This window comes from Lissotriton helveticus, chromosome 3_1 (assembly GCF_964261635.1).
Source record: "Lissotriton helveticus chromosome 3_1, aLisHel1.1, whole genome shotgun sequence".
NCBI classification, from domain to species: Eukaryota; Metazoa; Chordata; class Amphibia; order Caudata; family Salamandridae; genus Lissotriton; species Lissotriton helveticus.
The window spans coordinates 663,581,886-663,600,826 of NC_136061.1; the positions used below are offsets into that span (position 1 = coordinate 663,581,886).

General features: G+C 48.7%; 1 protein-coding gene across 1 annotated transcript in view; it reads right to left on the reverse strand.

Annotated features, from left to right (window-relative positions):
• RNF19B (ring finger protein 19B) overlaps positions 1-18,941 on the reverse strand; it is a 148,672-nt gene that overhangs the window by 102,857 nt on the left and 26,874 nt on the right. Inside the window, exons 3-5 of the mRNA XM_078680755.1 lie at positions 18,218-18,362; positions 17,650-17,812; positions 16,924-17,038 (exon numbers count right to left, since the gene is read on the reverse strand). Coding sequence (XP_078536881.1) covers positions 16,924-17,038; positions 17,650-17,812; positions 18,218-18,362 — 423 coding nt within the window. The remainder of the gene's footprint in view (positions 1-16,923; positions 17,039-17,649; positions 17,813-18,217; positions 18,363-18,941) is intronic.

Sequence of the window (18,941 nt, forward strand, 5' to 3'; positions counted from 1 at the left end):
TCATGGGATCCGTGAGCGGGGCAGAGCAATAAGTCTGGTGGGCGCTAGGTGGAGCAGAAGCAGTGCATGGGCAGGGTATTTCGCAGGCCATAGGAGCAGTCTCTTTGGCATCACTCCACTCGTCACACGGAGCGCGTATGCAATCGTGAGATCTCAACCCATGTCATCAGAGACGCCCACATCAGGGGAACCTTCGGAGGCAGCAGAGGCCGTTCTCTCCCTAGCCCACTGGAGGAATGGCTCCCAAATGTCATTGGGTCTGCTGGCAGTGGGCATCGACTCCCAGTAGTGCGTGAGTTGTGTTTGGCCATAAGTCACGTCTTTAACCCACGCCGCGAATGTTGGCGGTGTCCTGCGGCCCCAGTGTATTGCCACCTGGCGTTTCGCATAAAGGAGCAATATCGCGTGTAGCTTCCGGTCACAAGGCTCAGTGTCTTTCACAAGCGGGGTAGGCTCGTCTGACCTGCGCAGCATGTGGTTTATAGCATTGAAGATGGCCGACCAATATTCATGCAACTTCGGGCAGACCCATGCCACATGCAAAAAGGAGGCATCTGCTCCATCACATTTCCAGCATGAAGCATCGTCTCTGATGCCCATGCGGTGCAGCAGTGCCGGAGTGCGGTAGTACCTGTGCAGGAATTTAAAGTGTACCAGTCTCAGCCTATAATTCGGTGATAGCGCCGATAGTTGTGCACAGCAGTAGGCCCATATGTCGTCAATGAGGGGGTCATCTAGGTCGGCAGACCAAGCCTGTTTGGACGTTGGCTCTGTGATCGGAGCTTGTTCCTGCATACAATTATATAGTCTGGAGACCAGCTTCACGGAAGATGGTCGTGACAACAGATTATGGAGTGCATCTAGGCGCGGCGGCTCCTCAGGGAATTTAGGCCACAACTTTTTACAGGACACCCGGAGGGAATGGTACAGCAGTGCGTCTGAGAATGAGTCTGGATGGTCATCCTCACGCGCTGGTAAGTCAGCAAATTTCCCGTCAGGATAGAGATCCGCAAATGTAAGTATGCATTTCCCTCGGAGCAGAATGGTATCCCCCCTGGCGCAGAGGCACGGCAGCATCAGGTTGCCCCGTAGTGGGATCGATGGCGCATAGAGCAACGGGAGTTTCGCACGGATCCTCAGTTCACGCCAAGACCAGCGGATCATTTCCACCGTGTCAATGTCTTTCGATGGGCGCGTGACCCCGCCGTATAACGCCACCTGTAAAGGCGATGGGGCGGCAGCGGCTAGTTCCACCGCCACATGCGGCTGGTATGGGGTGGGGAAGACCCAGAAATGTAGGAACTGCGCCTGTGCGCATAGGGAATATAATTTGAAATCCGGCGCTCCAAGGCCTCCCTGCCGGAGCGGGAGGGTCAATAGGGCCCAAGAAGACCGAGCCTGGCCACCGGACCACACCAGTTTTAGAAGTAGCGACCTCACGCGTGCGTGGAAGTGCGCCGTCATTGGTACGGGAACATTCACAAACAGATACAGGAACTTGGGGAGTACCACCATTTTCACCAGTGCTATCCGTGCTACCAAGGAAAGGGGAAGTCTGTTCCAGATCTCCACTTTGCTCTCAAGCCAGTCTACCGCCCTCCCGAAGTTCAGGGACCAGATCTCCTGTACGTCCCGGCTCACCCATACTCCCAGGTACTTCACCGCCTCAGTTTCCCACCGCAGGGGGTATTCCGAGGGAGGCTGTGTGGTCGCGTCAGTTAGGGGGAATGCGACAGATTTGGCCCAATTTATCGATATTCCAGCTAGGCCCTCGAATCTCACGAATTCTCGGAGCAGTGGGTTCATATTTTCAGAGGGATCTATAATGTAAAGAGTGACATCGTCCGCATATAATGAGATTAGCAGACTCCGGGAGCTGAATCCGATACCCCTCGCCGTATGATGTTGACGAACCCTGGCCGCCAGCGGCTCCATGGCAATGGCAAAAAGGAGCGGAGATAGGGGGCACCCCTGTCTGGTTCCTCTAGATATGTTAAAGGGCTCGGACACCAAACCATTCACACTCACCCGCGCCCTAGGTGCATCATACAGAAGTTTAATGAGTGATGAAGTTGAGACTAAACCCCATTCTCCCCAAGATTTTAAACAAGTAAGGCCATTCCAAGGAGTCAAACGCTTTGGTGGCGTCCAAGAACACCACCGCAGCTCGGACAGATGGGTGTAACTAGTGTAACACGGAGAATAGAGTCCTGAGATTGTGGGAAGTCGCGCGGCCCGGGATAAACCCGGACTGGTCAGGGAGAGCAATCATGGGCAGTAGCGGTTGGAGCTTGTCTGCAATTACTTTAGCAAAGATCTTGGCGTCAACATTAATAAGGGAGAGGGGGCGATAAGAGTCAAGTACCATGCTGTCTTTGTCAGGTTTCAGGAGCGTTATTATTAGGGCCTCGCGCATCGAGTCAGGAAGTGAATTCAGCTCAAGGGCCTCAGCAAACAGTGAGTGTAGTTTCGGGGCCAGCTCCTCCACATATGTTTTGTAGAAGGAAGTCGTGAGCCCATCCGGGCCAGGCGCCTTGTTCGATGGCATGCTTTTGATAACCTGAGCTATATCTTGTGCTGTAACGGGGAGGTCCATGTATTGCCTGTGATTGTCATTGAACCAGACCAGGGCAATAGAATCCAGGAAGCTATCTAGGGAATCAGGGACGTCCGTCTGTTTAGCGCTGTATAGGGATGAATAAAGAGCAGCAAAGGCTTTTAGGACTGCCTCTTGACCCACCACCAGAGTGCCTGCGCTGTCATGAATAGTGTGTATGTGGTGTGTGTCCGACCTGGGGGCAATCAACCTGGCCAGGGTCCTGCTCGGCCTGTCCCCCTCCCCGTATCTACGCGCTTCAGCCTGTTTGCCCAGGAATTTAACTTCACGCTGCGCCTCCTCATTAAATTCGAGTAGTTTGGCCTTGATGTCACTGGCTATCTCCAGTTTCGGGTCTCGGCAAAATGCCAGGTCCAACTCCCTCAGCTCCTGTTCTAACCTGGACAGAGAACGTCTAATATCACGTAACACTCCCGCTTGCCTGGCTATGCACTGCCCCCGTATTACCGCCTTAAAGGCGTCCCACACAATAGCCTCCGTGGAGGCCGACCCCTCATCCCTGAAGTAGTTATCAATATCTGTGCGTATCTCCTCAGTGAACACCTGATCCGTGAGGGCATGCGGGGGCAAGCGCCAAGCAAACATCTTGGCAGTGCAGCCAGGAATATTTAGCTCCAGTGCACAGGGGGCATGATCAGACAGCGACCTAGCTCGGACTTCCACTCTCTCCACCCACGTCGCAACTTCAGGTGTCACCAACCAAAAATCCAACCTAGACCAAGCAGCATGATGGCATGTGATGCAGGTACCCAGTCTCTCCCCAGGGTGCCTAACTCTCCACACATCAGCTAGTGATCCCTCCTCCATCACATCAAGTATAGCTTGTCTCGCATTGACGTGTGTGGGCCTGGCCATGCCCTGTCTGTCCAGTCCGTCATTTAACACAACATTAAAATCCCCTCCAATCACAGTCGAGTGACAGTTCAACAAAGCAATTCGTGCCCAGACCTCGCGAAAAAAGTCCGGGTCATCCACATTCGGACCATATATAGCAGCCAGAACTAGAGGTTTGCCCTGCAGCGAACCGTGCAGAATGACAAAGCGGCCTTCAGTATCAGGCACGCACTCATGCTCCTTCCAATCCAGCCCTCTTCGTATAAGAACAGCCACTCCCCTAGCATAATTAGAGTAAATAGCGGAATATATCTGCGACCACCTACTTTGTTTCAACCTGGGCGACGGAGTCGCATTAAGATGAGTTTCTTGCAGGAAACAAACGTCGACATTGTGTCTGGAGAGCACACCATGCATCCGCTTAGCTTTCTTGTAGTCCCCAAGCCCCCTAATGTTCCAGGTCCACAGTTTAACCCCCCCATTCCAGCAGTCGAATCGAAGTGACTGAATACCCTCCGCCACCAACCCAAACATTCTCCGAACGTCCACACACTCCGCACCCAGCAGCCCCTCTCCCACCAAGCAAGTAAATACGTAGGCAGTTGTGCACCAGTTCAAAACCAATAACCAAACACCCAACCCCGTATCCCCTCCCCCACCCACGCCAACCCCCCAATCAGGTTGCGTTAAAACCCTTGGCGTGCTTAGACCAGCACTCCAGTAAATTAGTAACAGCGGGAAATACCCCATGGGGGCGAGGTGCTCCCGGCATACACCCCCGATTACTCGGGGTGGCTGCACATCTCAGAAGATTAACAGCTCTCCAGAGATAACCAGATTCACGAAAGTGCCAATAATGTATCAATATGGGAAACAGCAGTGTCTTAGACCCGGGACCGCACCCGGTTCCCAGCCAGTTCTCGGGCATGGAAAAAAAAAATTCGGCGTCTGTCGGCCAACCATGCCAGTGACCAAAAGGTACGACGAAGCAAGGGCCCTCCATCTAGGTTACCATGCAGAGGGGGCTCTCAGCTAACCAGGACCGATGTCTCAATCATTATCACTCATTCGATCAGCGCTGTCCTCCAGTCTGGGTGATTTTCGGCGAGCACCAGCTCCGCATATGTGTCTGGAGAATTTCAAAGCAGATTTCGCGTCCGTGAAGAAGTGCGCCTCTCTCTCGTGCATTATTTTCAATTTTGCCGGATATAGCAGGGAGTACGGTATACCGGCTTGCATCAACAGTTTCTTGGCCGGTAGAAACTCCTTCCTGGCCGCTTGAACCATAGGGGTAAAGTCAGGATAGAATGAGAGCTGGTTCCCTTTGTGAGTAATCTTGCCTTTCTCACGAGCTAGCCGGAGGACACGGTCACGGTCCTGATAATTTAGCAATTTCGCCAAGATAGGTCGAGGAGGGGCCCCCGTCTGAGGTTTTTGCCAAGGGTTCTGTGCGCCCTCTCTACCGTGAAAACCTGGGAGGTCGGGGTCAAACAGTTCGTGCAGTAGGTCCGTTACAAATACCTCCATTTTCCCAGTATTATCCGTCTCCGGAATGCCTGTGATACGAATGTTGGATCTGCGGGACCGCGCCTCCAAATCATCCGCCTTGGCTCTCAGGAACTCCAGTTCGCGCTCTATGTTAGTTACGTGTTGCTTGGTCTGTTGCTGGAACTCGCAGCATTCCGTTTGTCTGTTCTCGAGCTTATCAAGGCGTGTCTCATGAGTGTCCACCTTGGCTTTGACCGCTTCCAGCTGCGAAGCCATTGCGTCTAACTTGGAGTCGATGCTCTGGAGGCTAGAGCGGACCTCCATGATTAAGGCGCCAAAGTCTATGTCCGGTGTCGGACTGGTGGAAGGGGGTGTCGCTGCCTCCTGATCTGACGACATCTGTTTGGCCTTTTGTTTGTGCTCAAAAGTGAGCTTGGGCTGCCTCGCGTCTCTATTACCCCCCATCTCGAACCCGGAGGTCTCCACGGAGGTCGCGTGTGTCCGCCCACTCTCGAGTGCGATCAAGTCCCCAAGAGGTCTACAGCCCAGAGCAAGGATCTCTCCGATATATGTAGGGAATACTGGCGCGTTTCCGCAGGCTATCACCACTCGATGTAGGCGTCGGGAGGGTGCCGCGGTATCAGGCGGGCCTCCGGAGAGGAAAATGGCGGGGCTCCCAGCAACAGGCTACACCCAGGTTCAGTGCGCCCCGCAGATTCGCCCCCCAAGTCCACCTTCCGAGTACATGCAGGGCGCACTCACCAGTGATGCAGCAGGTCTCCGTGTGTCAAGCGTGTCGCAGGATCACTGAATATCGCCAATCAGGAGCAGTCTTTAAACCACACAGCCGAGTGTCCAGGCAGTGGCCCTCCGCACCGCAACACCACATCAAAATGGCGGCCGCTCTGCCGGGTCGGCGTCAGTCCGCCTCACGGGCGCTGGGTGACCGGCGAGCACCTCCTCCCGGCTCCGACACCTCAGCCGCAGCCTCGCAGCACACAGCGGTCGTCAGCCAGCCTTCCCGGGGTTCCGACAGCCCCCTCGCTCTGCAGGTGAATAGGCTCACCAATCCCCGGGGCCCGGTGAACAGCCGCCGCCGCCTTAGGCTCCACCGCGGTCTGCAGCAGAGCCGGCCAGGTCGTCTGCGCCAGAACCCGGGCGCCCGGCGTGCCTCAGGATTTCAGCCGAGTGTGTCCTAGGCCATGTAGTGTCCGGCCACTCGCAAATCCGGGTCTCTCCGCAGCATAGAAAGGATCGTGAAAGGATTATTGGTGTGCAGCCGGCGGAGCTCACTCACAGAGCGGCCATTTCGCTGCTCGGTTAGCCCAGGATCGTAGCCTATTATTGACATGGTTATTTCTTCCTTTATGGTCCAATTAGTAGGTTTGGAGACATTTAGTGCAACCCATTACACAGATGCTTTCTTCCGCCCAGCTGGGCGTTTGCCCTGTTTCAGTGATCATGCACATTATTGCAAGCACGAGATTCTCATCTTATAGAGACTTGGAGCACTGCACTATTCTGCGCATGCTGTCAACCGGACTTAGTCTTTTACACGGGGATTTCTGCATCGGGCAATAGGAATGACGGTAGTTGCACACTGGCAGAGGCTTTATTTTCTTATCTTAGTCCACCAAGGCACTGTTTCTAGTATGAGGTCTGTTTTTACAAGTTTTAATAGGTTTTATCTCCATGTGCTTTTTATTCAAGTGCTTACATTAATGAAGTAATACGTCTGGGGACTATGTCCCCACATGCAATGACTAATTTGTTTTCTCTACAAAAAAACATTTGGAGCTTTTCCCACTGCCCAGATGGGGAGGGGGAGTTATTTGGGCAAACCCCTGTGGTTTATCTATATATCATTAGCTACCAAGGCCTTTGCTAGGGATGGATAATTAAGATTAAAAAAAGAAGGATTTGACCTGCAAAAAAGGGTTTATTTTGGCATGTTGAGCTGACCAGGCTTAGAATCACGTTTTCACCTCGTTCACAGCAGTAGTAGCACGATAAAGAGCTAAAGTCCATTTGTCGGAAGGGTGACAGCTTGTCCAGCATGAAGAAGTGTCACTAACTTTGGAAGAAAAGCAGATTGGGTTCTCAACACCAGTCAGTCTGGAAGAAAAGGGATAGGAGTTGGCTGGAAAGAGAGGACCTTTATAAATGGCTGCTAGACGCGAGCCATGATCGCTTGAAACCCGTGAGGACCCGATCCCGTTTAGAGGTGAACATCGCTACTTTTGGACGATAGAACACGTTGGAACCAATACCAATTTCCGAAAACTCAGCTCACCTCTCCTAGTCTATCGCCGGATAGTGCGAACACTGTCTGTGCCGGCAACTATACCTGATGCTGCCTGAAACATGAAGTTGATTCCCGTATGAGATCTATTAAATGGGCATGTCGAAAGAAATCCCCTCCACGGGTTTCTACTGGACTGGTACGTTTTCCACGTTGGGCTTGTGATATCTACTGTCGATAATACAGCGGCGATATCCTGACTCAGAAACGAATGACAGAGATTGGTCACGGGTTATTTCTATGTGTTGTGTTCGCCCCACTCCCTCAGCGTGAGAGCCCTGATGAAGGTGCGCCCTCAGATCTAGGCCTTGCACCAAAACGCGCTATGGCACTACGTGTTTCCTGGATCCTGTTGTATCAACTTGGACACACTAGCAGTTTGCTAGAAGGACCTCGCAGGATCCGATTCTTGTTGTCACTCTAGGGATTACGTTGAGGACTATTGTGATAAATGTGTATATAGTGTTTTGGTTATTAGTATATCTGTGTGTGTGTGTGTGTGTGTGATCGAAAGAGTAGTGTGTGTGGATGTATTGAGGCGCTGTGGGGTGTTCGTATTGTGCATTTATTGATGTATATGTACCAGTATATATTTTATGAATTGATCAATTAATTTATTATGTTACTAAATATCCTGGACAAAAAGTGTGCTAAACAAAATATGATAAAAAGAAAATAAAGATTGTGTACATTTATATGTGAAAATTTAGTGTACCGTGTGACCTGTTTGTCGCCCCTTGGTGAGTTCCATGTTGTGTATTAAAAGTTTTGGACTCTATATGGGCCAGTACCTGATCCTTTTGGGTGGACCTTTTCTTGTTTAGTAGTTAATTTTCCGCTGACGTCTACCCATATCTTCTTCAGGGGGCCCCTTTTGTATTGGCTGGAAAGAGAGGGCCTGAAGCTCACTCACACGTGATGAGCTGATGTTATCACAACCGGAAAGAGTGTTTTCAAGGTCAAGAGACGCAATGGACAAAAGAGGTAGACATTAGGAAAGCGAAAACCAAACTGAAGTCCCATTGTAAGCATCTTTCCCCTGAGGCGGAAGCCGGGGGCGCTCTTCCTTTACCTCTTTTGTCGATTAATTAGAGTGTGTTAATATTGCATCAGGACTTGTTTTTACAAATTGTATATATTTTATTGGGCACAGTTTTATTATTCCTGATAATATGACCTAGAAGGGGAGAACTAATTTACCTTGACGCTCTTAATCTTTGCCTGATTCTACCGGCGCAGCCGATTTGAGGCGCTGACGCCGGTAGTCGCGGAATTACCGCCGCCATCTTGGGAAGGCAGGGTAGCGGTCCAGCTTCTGGACGCTTCCCACCCTCCTGTCATGTATGAAAGAAATCATTCATCACGTCCGCGCAGCGGGCGCGCCGATGGCGCGCCAAAGGCGCGCCTAAGGCAAGCCCGTCTGCGCCCGTCCGCGCCTGGCACGGGCCTAGGGCCAGTCCCCCTGCCCAGATGACTGGCATGAACCGCGTCAGCTGGACCAGAGAACAGCTTCTACTAATAGGATCAGGATCTTGCTCAACAGCGGTCCGCTGCCCTCCTAATAACTTAGACAGCCACTCCTTTCACTGTCTTCAGTGCAACCTGACCCTCCTTCCTTGGAGCGAACGCATGCCGCCATTAACTCCCGCTCCGAGCATTGCACGTTGGTTAAAAGCAGCTTTGATAAATTGTAGATCCCTTCCTCGTCACTCACATGAAATTTGGTCGACTTTGACCACTCATAGTTGGGACATTCTATTCCTCACGGAGTCTTGGACAAAAGATACCTCTAATCCGGATATCTATCTAGCCACCCCCCCGGACTATCGCTTCTTGGGTATTAACCGAGAAGGTAAAACGGGAGGCGGACTTGCCATTCTGTTCAAATCTCAACTTAACATCACCATAAAAAAACTCAGCAACATTGGGATGATCGAAGCCATGTACTTCTCAATTGCAGATTCAGCGTCGGTTTATTTAACCGGCATCTTAGTCTACAATCCACCAAAAGCATCCCCCGCCTCTTTAACGCAGCTGGTTCATATTATAACTGACCTGTCCCTTAAGCACCCGCACTTTATAGTTTTAGGTGATTTTAACCTACACGCTGATGACCTTACCTGCTCCCAAGCCACTCGATTCCTCGACTCTCTTCAGAGCCTGAGCTTGACGCAATTAATCCATGGCCCGTCGCACGTAGCTGGCCATACATTGGATTTAATCTTTTCTAATCTCCCGGGTACCATCGCTCACCCTCCCCTTCCCCTTACATGGTCCGACCACTATCTTCTTTCGGTCGATATATCACTCCCTCAGGCACCTATTCCGGTGGAACTGGGAATAGACCAAAGGAGAAAATGGTACAAGGTCACGCGCACTGCCTTAGAGCCTGTCTTTAGCTGCCCTCTGGAGCCTCACATTGATAACATCGATGTCTGCGTCACCAAGTTCAATGCGACTCTACTGTCTGCGATTGACGGTATTGCTCCATCTGTACCTGTCTCATCTGCGAGATCCCGTCCCTCTGCTCCTTGGTTTTCAGCTGCACTGCGCGAAGAAAAAAGCCGCTGCAAAAAATTAGAACGCAGCTGGAGACTAACCTATGATGCAGAGGCAAAACTTATTTATAGAACGGCCTTAAAGAAATTTACCAAACTAAAAAAATCCGCTATGAGAGAGTTTTTTGCCTCGCAAATTAAAGATGCAGACAACTCGGCAAAAACATTGTTCAAAATTGTCAAAGATTTTGTCAAACCGCCGGCCATGACTCCTAATAATTTAGCCAACCATTCTCTTTGTAATTGACTATCAGACTTCTTTCAGGAAAAAATAGAGAAAATCTCTGCTTCTTTTCCTCCAGTCGCAACATCCGAGCATTCCCTTTCCCCAGTCTCAACCAGCCTTAACACTGTTCCTGCCCTACTGGCATTTAAGGACCTCACTCCAGACCTTGCACTTAAACTACTTACTCAGTGCAAATCAGGCTCTCCTCTTGATCCGGTCCCCCCTAAAATTATGAGTGACTTAGCTACCGTACTTATAGAGCCACTTACTTCTATATGGAATGCCTCTTTACATCTAGGCCAATTCCCCACTGCCTGGAAGGAAGCTATGCTTGTGCCTATTCTGAAGAAAACAGACGCGGACCCCACGCAATTTTGTAATTATCGGCCCATCTCTCTCCTTCCTAAACCAGCGAAGGTTTTGGGAAAGGCCGCCCAGCTACAACTCGCAGAATATTTGGAGACTAATTTTTTACTCCATGACTCCCAGTCCGGTTTCCGCACGGGTTTTAGTACAGAAACTGCATTGCTAGAAGTATCGGAGACCGTTCGAGAATGTGTGGATAAGGGCGAGGAGGCCATGTTGGTCCTCCTCGACCTGTCCGCCGCTTTCGATACGGTGTCCCACAAAATACTTTTAGATCGACTGGAGCAGACTGGACTAGGTGGCACCGCCCTGTCATGGATCAGTTCTTTTCTCCAAGGACGATCACAGAGGGTCCTTCTTAGACCGTTTACATCGGGGTGCAAACCTCTTGTGTGTGGAGTCCCGCAGGGCTCTGCTCTGAGCCCACTGTTTTTTAATGTCTACCTGGCCCCTTTGGCCAAGGTAGTGGAATCTTGTGGGGTCAGAGTGATCTCTTATGCTGATGATACACAGCTGATATTCTCCTTCAGAGATCACTCTGACTCCAGCCTCTCTAGCTTTCGCCATTGTCTGGGCAAAATTTGCTCTTGGATGTCGGCTAACCATCTCCGACTTAACACTGATAAGACGGAGGTCTTGTTTTTTTAATCAAAGAATGACCATACCTCCCTCATTGTGGTGGCCAACAGTACTTAACCCCCCTCCCATCCCGGTGCATGCCGCCCGCAATCTGGGGTTTCAATTTGATGATATGCTTTCCTGTGGCCCTCAAATTAATAAGGTCACTGCTGCCTGTTTTGGAAAATTAAAGATGATGAGAAAGATATTCCCATTTCTGCCGATGGACGCGCGCAGAACGGTTACTCAGGCCTTAATAACCTCCCACTTGGATTATGCCAACAGTCTTTATGCTGGGGCCCCTCTGTATCAAATTGAACGCCTTCAAGTAGTTCAAAATGCTGCAGCAAGACTGATTGGCAATATCCCTTTCCGACACCCGATCTCTGCGTTTCGCAAAAAGCTTCACTGGCTACCTATAGCCAGCCGCATTAAGTTTAAAACGCTCATTCTTGCTTTCCGAGCCCTGAACGGAACTGGACCAGAATATCTAAGAAAGAGATTGGTACTTTCCCACTCAGTCAGAGACTTACGTTCTAACAACTTACGTCTCATGATCGTTCCACGCTTCCGCCGCACTAGAATGGGTGGCAGAGCCTTCGCAGTCCTTGCTGCCAAACATTGGAACAGCTTACCTTTAGACCTCAGATTTGCCCCTTCCGAAGCTCTGTTCCGTGGCCGGCTGAAAACTTGGCTATTCTCATCTATCTAGATAGACCCTCCTCTTCTGCCTACAGCCTTAGCGCCGGGACACCCCCGATGGGGGTAGCCGTGCGCTCTACAAAATTCATAAATAAATAAATAAATAAATAATAAATTGTGGCCTCACACAATGGTTTTGTAGAAAGTCTGAATGAATCTCCTCATAGCTGGTGATTTGAAACCACGACGACTGGTCTGTCAAACGGAAACAGGATGAAAGGGCAGACAAACACCTTGGACAGTGCCCACTGCAGGTCCTTGCTGAGCCAAAGCAAAAAAAAAAAAAAAAAAAAAAAAAAAAAAAAAAGAAGGGCCACCACATCAAACAATATGGTATGCAGCATGTCTGACAAGTGCTGCACCGAGCAACAGACTTTCCCGGCACCTGGCAGTCACCGTTTGAGCCAAAAGGTTGATGTATTTATTTATTTAGAGGTTTTATATAGCGCTGGCTGGACCCAGGGGTATCAGAGCGCTTTACATTTTTGAGACAAGAAGGTCAGTAAGAGATGGGTCATACATAGCATAAATGAGTATAAACAACATATAAGTCTCCGCCAGACATATTTCAAAATGATAAATATGGGAAATAAGAACACTGAAAAGTGGGAGATGTGATAATCAAAAATAACCAGGCATACATTGAAAAGAGAGCCGGAAAATTGCAGAGGAGGATAGGGAGGTTGGTGGTCAGATTGGGTTTGTAAGGACGAGAGCAGGAGGGGCAGAAATGAGGGCAGACGGAGGACAAGGGAAGGGGGGGGTGCAGGGAGGAGTGAAGGTGGTAAACAGGGAGGTGGAAGTGACGAGGAGGAAGGGCGAAGTAAGGCTGAAAAGAAGGAAGGGCGGATGTATCTGAGGTCGGACAGAAGTGGCCAGTGGAAGATAGCAGATATGGATTATGGTCCCCAATATTTATTGAGGAGATGTAGTTTTAGTTCTTTTTTGAAGCAAGGGTTGCAACGAAGGTCAGTTGGAAGGGCATTCCAAATGCATGGAGCGTTGCCGGAGAAGGACCGAGACTGGGTGGTTTTCTTTTTTTGAAGGGGGGGATAAGAAGGAAGGTGTTTGTGCTTCTCAAGGAACGGGAGCAACCAGCTTTTGCGAGTTTGTTAGCGAGGTAGGTCGGTGTATTCTGATGGAGAATTTTGTGTGTAATGCAGGCTGTTTTGTACGTGGATCTACCTTCAATGGGGAGCCATTTAAGGATTTTAAGGGTAGGGGAGATGTGGTCGAATCGCTTGCAGTCTGAAGTAAGCCTAGCTGCAAGGTACAGCACAGATTTAAGCGGTGGGAGGTGGATCTTGGGAATTCCGGCGAGAATGGCATTGCCATAGTCGATGCGAGAAAGAACAAGGGATTGGACTGCTAGTTTGAAATCATCGATAGGAATGAAGGGCTTGATTTTCTTAAGGTGGCGGAGAGTGAAGAGGGCTCCTTTGGCAGAATTATTGATGTGCGTCTTGAGGGTTAGGAGGTCGTTAAGTGAGATACCTAGTGATTTGACTGAGGAGGACAAAGATAAGGAGCAGTTGAGGGCATTAAGGTCAGAAATCCAATTCTGAATAGGGAGCTGGTTGTTTTTAGGGGAAAAAAGAATTATTTCAGTTTTTTTAGGGTTGAGTTTGAGGTGGTTAGTGTGGAACCAGGCTTGAATCTTGATGAGTGTTGTTGAGGTGAAGGATGTCAGCATGGGTTTTAATCTTATAATAGAGTTGGGTGTCATCGGCATAGAGATGGTAGTTGATCCCGGCTTGTTTAAGAATGAGTGTGAGGGGTTCCATGAAAAGGTTAAAGAGAGAGGGAGAGAGGATGGATCCTTGCGGAACTCCTAAGGAGATGGAGGGAGGGTTAGATAGGCAATTTTGGATTTTGATTTGTTGAGAACGGTGTTGTAGGTATGAGACAAACCATTTGTGTGTCATACCATTTAGGCCGAATCGATCTCTAAGAACATTGAGTAGAGTAGAGTGGTTAACAGTATCAAACACTGCAGAGAGATCAAGGAGGATCAGAAGGCTAGATTCACCATTGTCGAGTGAGTGGTGGATGTAATCAACGTTTAGCATGGCGGTTTCAGTGCTGCATCCTTTCCTAAAGCCAGATTGGAAGGGGTCTAGTAAGTTAAAGAGTTCAATGTGTCTCTCTAGTTGGAGAAGAACACATTTTTCCAGGGCTTTAGAAAGAAGGGGAAGGTTGGAGATGGGACAAAGGTTATTGAGGTCGTTTGAGTCTGCCAAAGGATTTTTGATAATGGGGGTGATTTGGCCTAGTTGCAATGAGTTGGGGACACAACCGGTGGCAAGGGAGCTGTTGATAATAGAGGTCCAGGTAGGGGGGGTGATATGTTTGAGGTTTTGGACAAGTTTGGATGGAAGAGGGTCTTTGGTGTGGGAGGAAGGCTTGAGTTTGGAAATGATGTTAAAGACTTCTCTTTCCGTGACTGGCTGGAAGTTAAGCCAAGCGGCATTATTTTTAGTAAGAGAGTTAGGATGATTGGAGTCCAGGAAATTGGGGGGCAAGGAGGGGTAAGGGAGATCAGAGTTATGATGGGCCGTAGAGGGTGTAGGGGGAGTTCTGATGGAGGGTGGGATATTAAGAGAGGTGTTCGGATTGGTGGTAGGGATCGCAGTAGAGAGGAAGGATTGCTCAATTAGTTTAATTTTGTCTGAAAAAAAGAGAGTTATTTCTTCACACCTACTCTTCGAGGCTAGTGGGACAGGGGGAGCGGAAGCAGTTTGATTGCGCACAATGTTGAATAGTTCTCTTGGCCTATTCTGAGCTCAATCTAGTTGTGATCTGAGGAAGGAAGTTTTTTGTCTAAAGATGTGTTTTTTGTAGGACGATCTACCAAGTCTGAGGTTGGCCAGGTTAGAAGGAGAGGGGTGCTGTCTCCATAATCTCCATAATAATGACTGTGCGCCAAAAGTATTGTGTTTGAATGGGAAGGACGGAGCATTGGCATTGCCACGTGAGGAGTGGGGCATGACCTCAGTAGAGCTGGAGAGTGATGTGGCTCGAAATCAGACAAAGACATAGGTTGCGTGTCCATTTGTAGCGCCAGTAGAAATGGTACTGGCATTGAAGCACAGCTTTAGGTGCAGGAACCAGAGTCAGACAACACCAATGCAGACCCCGAAGCAGGTTCAAGGGGCACAGATGAAGCTGAAGACTGATTCACCAATGTTAATCTGGGTGGAACCCCCTGTAGTTCCTTGGGTCCCAAAAGCATGCCAGAGGGAGTAAGAATACGTCAAAGATGCGCAGCTTGGCCCCTTTAAAGGCTTTGATCTATTGCAATGACAGGCTCGGGCAGTCAGAGTGCCTTATAGTAATTGGAGGGGAGATGTCTGGGTTTGTGAATGATTGGTAGGTCAGTGGACAACCTACTGTTTTTTAACCTTGACATAGGTCCCACCACTCAGTAAAATTACAGCATAGGAACCTATAACCAATTTTCCTTCCCAGTCCTTCAAACACAAACCAGGGACCACTTTGCACCCATGCACTTTCGGCACTGCTCTACAAATGGTCTCCGGCAAAGAGCCATCTCATGGGGCCAGTCAGGCATTGCAGCACCGGCCCGCAAAAAGGAGCATGCCCGGTGATAAAGCATGCCACCCAATGGTGGGTGAGGGCACCTGCTCCTAAAAAGCAATTGCTTTGGGTGACCCCTTCCTCCCCCCAAATCGGTAGTGAGGAATTACTACTTTGGAACAGTGTACTGTTTATCATTGGGACAGAGTCCCGACAGAAATTCGGGAGTGGGTCCAGCTTGAAGTCTTATGTAAATATTTTTGTACTTGTATAGCGCACAGCTACCCGCAGTGGGTTTCCCGGCGCTTGTACGAATACCGCAAGGGAACCCTTCCTGGCTTTCCCTGTGAAGTGTCCACTCCTGGGCACCCCCATGGTGCAGACCAGGCATCCCTCACGTTGTGGGGGCCGTTGTGGGGGCCGTTGTGGAGACTAAGCAAGCTGTTGCCCAGAGTTGCAGCGCGGGACCCATGATCAGAATAGGCACCGAGGCGAGAATATCCGGTATGGGGAATTAATGAACCCAAGACCCGCCGAGGCAGGAATCGAACCCTGGTCCCTGGCCAGAGCTCTGCAGAGGTCTGCCTGCTCTAACCATTGAGCCACACTTCTCTACAAGTCTTATAGTGCTTAACCTAGTATTCTTGAGTGGCCTTTGCATTCATACGTGTGCATTCCCCGCATCATGTGCCCAACACCTCATGTCGGAGCGGTCACTGACTCAGTCCCTAGAAGGTTCAAAACCTGTACTTTTTGGAGCGGACTTGTTTCCACACTGATAGACTTGGAGAAAAAAAATGGGCAAGAAAAAAATGTCTTCAAAAGATGAAGAAAAGGAGCAGAGCTCTGGATCGGCGACTGAAGGTGCAAAAAAAAAGTTACTCACGTCCTTTATCTAGAGTCACATGCTTGGAACACTGCCTCAAAATATACCTAGTACAAGGCTGGTCACAGACTAACCTGTTCCTATAAGATACTCCTGCCAGATATTAAGGGTACAAAAGACATAAAAGCAGATCTACACTAATTGTTTGCATTTACTGAGGCAGAAGAAGAGGATGCTCTTTCTGATAAGGTAGAGGTTGGACGTTTTCTTCTCACAAAAGTTCCGAGACCCGATAATGTAGCTACTGCCTTCTTACTCATTTCTGTCCCAGTGATGGTCTAGTTTTCTAGTCTGACCTCGAGCTCAAGTGATGGGCTGGCAGACAACAGCAACTTAACATCACAGCGAACATGAAACCCCCAAAGTCAAGGGAGCCTCAATGTGGAACCAGTGAGGCTCTAGGTGCTCAAAAAAAGAAGCCTCTCAGTATCCTCCTCTGGTGCCAATACGGGGGTCACAGTGGGTCCCCACAGTGAAAAAAATAACATTAAGTGCTATACAAAAAAAATGCACCCAATACAAGATTGAGGCCATTATTCTATAAAAAGGTATGGGATACCAGTAGAGATTGTATTTACCTCAATGTGCCAGGTACCCACTTTAGAGCTGGGTTTTAGGCAGGGTGAGTCACAGATTAACCCCAAAAAGTATAGCCGTGTACTGTTCTGCGTAGACTTTCAGCTGTACATAGCTGGGACATGTTCTAGGTGAAGCTTGGGCCCAAAATACAGAAGAGGATGCAATCATGCCCCAAATCCCTCGAATTCAAATAATAGAAAATGCGCTTACCCACACTGACAGCAGCTATGACAGGGGATGCAATGACAGAGAGCGTCACTCCTCCAGTGATAGCAAGGTTCCTCTTGTGCTTCGAGATTTTCTTTCCTTCATACCGACCATGAATCTAAACAAAAAAATTTAGAGGGGGAGACAGAGGTAGAGAAAAGACCAGTTGGAAAATAAGTCACCAATATCATTCTAAAGAAAGAATGTGTACATTGGATGGACAAAAGGTGAAACTGTTGGCGCAGCAAATGCCTGATGAGAGACCACATCTATTTCTTCATTATTAGCATTAGATGTGCAACTCAACCCTACTCCAACACCTTGCTGGCTTTACCTCCACAAGCTCTCCAATCGAACCGTTCTTAATGTTCTTACACTTGCCCAACTCCAGCACCCTTCTTTATACCCAGCCTAACTTTTTGTTTCGAGTTACTAATTTATCTAGTTCTTTCCACGGCCAAAACATTCTAATGACACAAGTCATCCCACTGCCTTCCCCATCTTCAGACATCCATCGCTTTAACAAGTTGCTGATCAAATTGTCACTTCTCTAATATCAGGCCTAAATGGGAATTACATTTTCAGAAAGGGAGCTTGAACCGAAAGAACGCCCTTACTATAGCAACAAACCAAACACGTGATATCCGATTTCCCTGGATATCACGCCAGTGCAAATCTACACCATCTTTCATTCCACCGCACCACTTCTAGAAATCCCCAGCAACTCACCTTCCTGCCCACGTAGACTGGAATCCCAATTACCATGGCTGGAATAGCAATGCCAGCTATTAGAGAGATGCCTACTGGGGCACCAATGAGTGTTCCCAGTTGCCAGAGGATTTTCTTCTTACGGCTCCACGGTTTCTTGCCCCAAAAAGTGCAACCAGATGGACTGTAGCGAGACAAGACAGCAAAGAGCAAAACCTAAGTACGGCAACCGTTTATGTATTAAAAACCACCAATCTGGAATTTACACACTTCAATCCAAAGGTAAACAACATACACGGAAGAGGAAATTTTGCAATAACTTTAACAAAGATGAACAAGATTTTCTACGACCAAATAACAGAATATTCTATTCTTTGGGGGGGACAGAGTTCATGAGATATAATTACCCTTACACACTGCTCACTCACGTGCTCGGGTACGAACCCTTAAACACTATCTCAAAAGAACAAACATTTACTAGCTCTTCACCCAAGATAAGACCATCCCTGCCTCCCATGACAGATGGATGCACAGGCTAGCATCAACCATATTATAGAGTACAATCTTTCAACACTATCTAGGCAATCACCTGAGGTAATGCAGATCCGAAATCTCCTTCATACACAGCCAGCAAAACTCACAGCCACACACGGCACAGGTCATGTGATTGCAACTGCCATCATTCATCTTAATAATGTAAGCACTGCATCTGGGGCACGGCTTGATGTCATCACCTGCATGAAGAAAAAGCAGAGCTCAACAAGTGGTAGACAGAAGACAGCACCTCAGAAAATTAAACAAGATTACACTGGGGCAAGTCATGCAGTAGAAGTTGTCCATGACACCACAATGCAACTACACTAGTGCTAAAAGGAACCACCATCATAGAATTTCGAACATGCAAACCAAAACTAATCACACTGCCTCTGAAAAATCAGAATAAATCTTTTCACAAAAACGGATTTTTTTTTAAAAAGTGATGACTGTGAAAATGAGATTCAAGAGGTTGTGTACAATCCTTCTACCTTCAATATCTCTCATCGCAGATTATTCTCTCACCTGGATTACTTTCTTATGTCAGCTTCCGACATGTCATGGGTGCCCAGTGCTCATAAACTTGTGTGCCACTTCTTAGACTTTTCACTGTCTTGTTGTATATGGGGACCTCAGGAGTGTGACATGAACATGGCTGCATCACGAGAAGTTCACAGACTAGCTTAGGAAGGACAAAATCAGCTACAGATCTGTAATTATGGTTTTGCAACATGAAAAATCTTTTAGATTAACATGCTTTGCACAATTTCGCCTTTTTG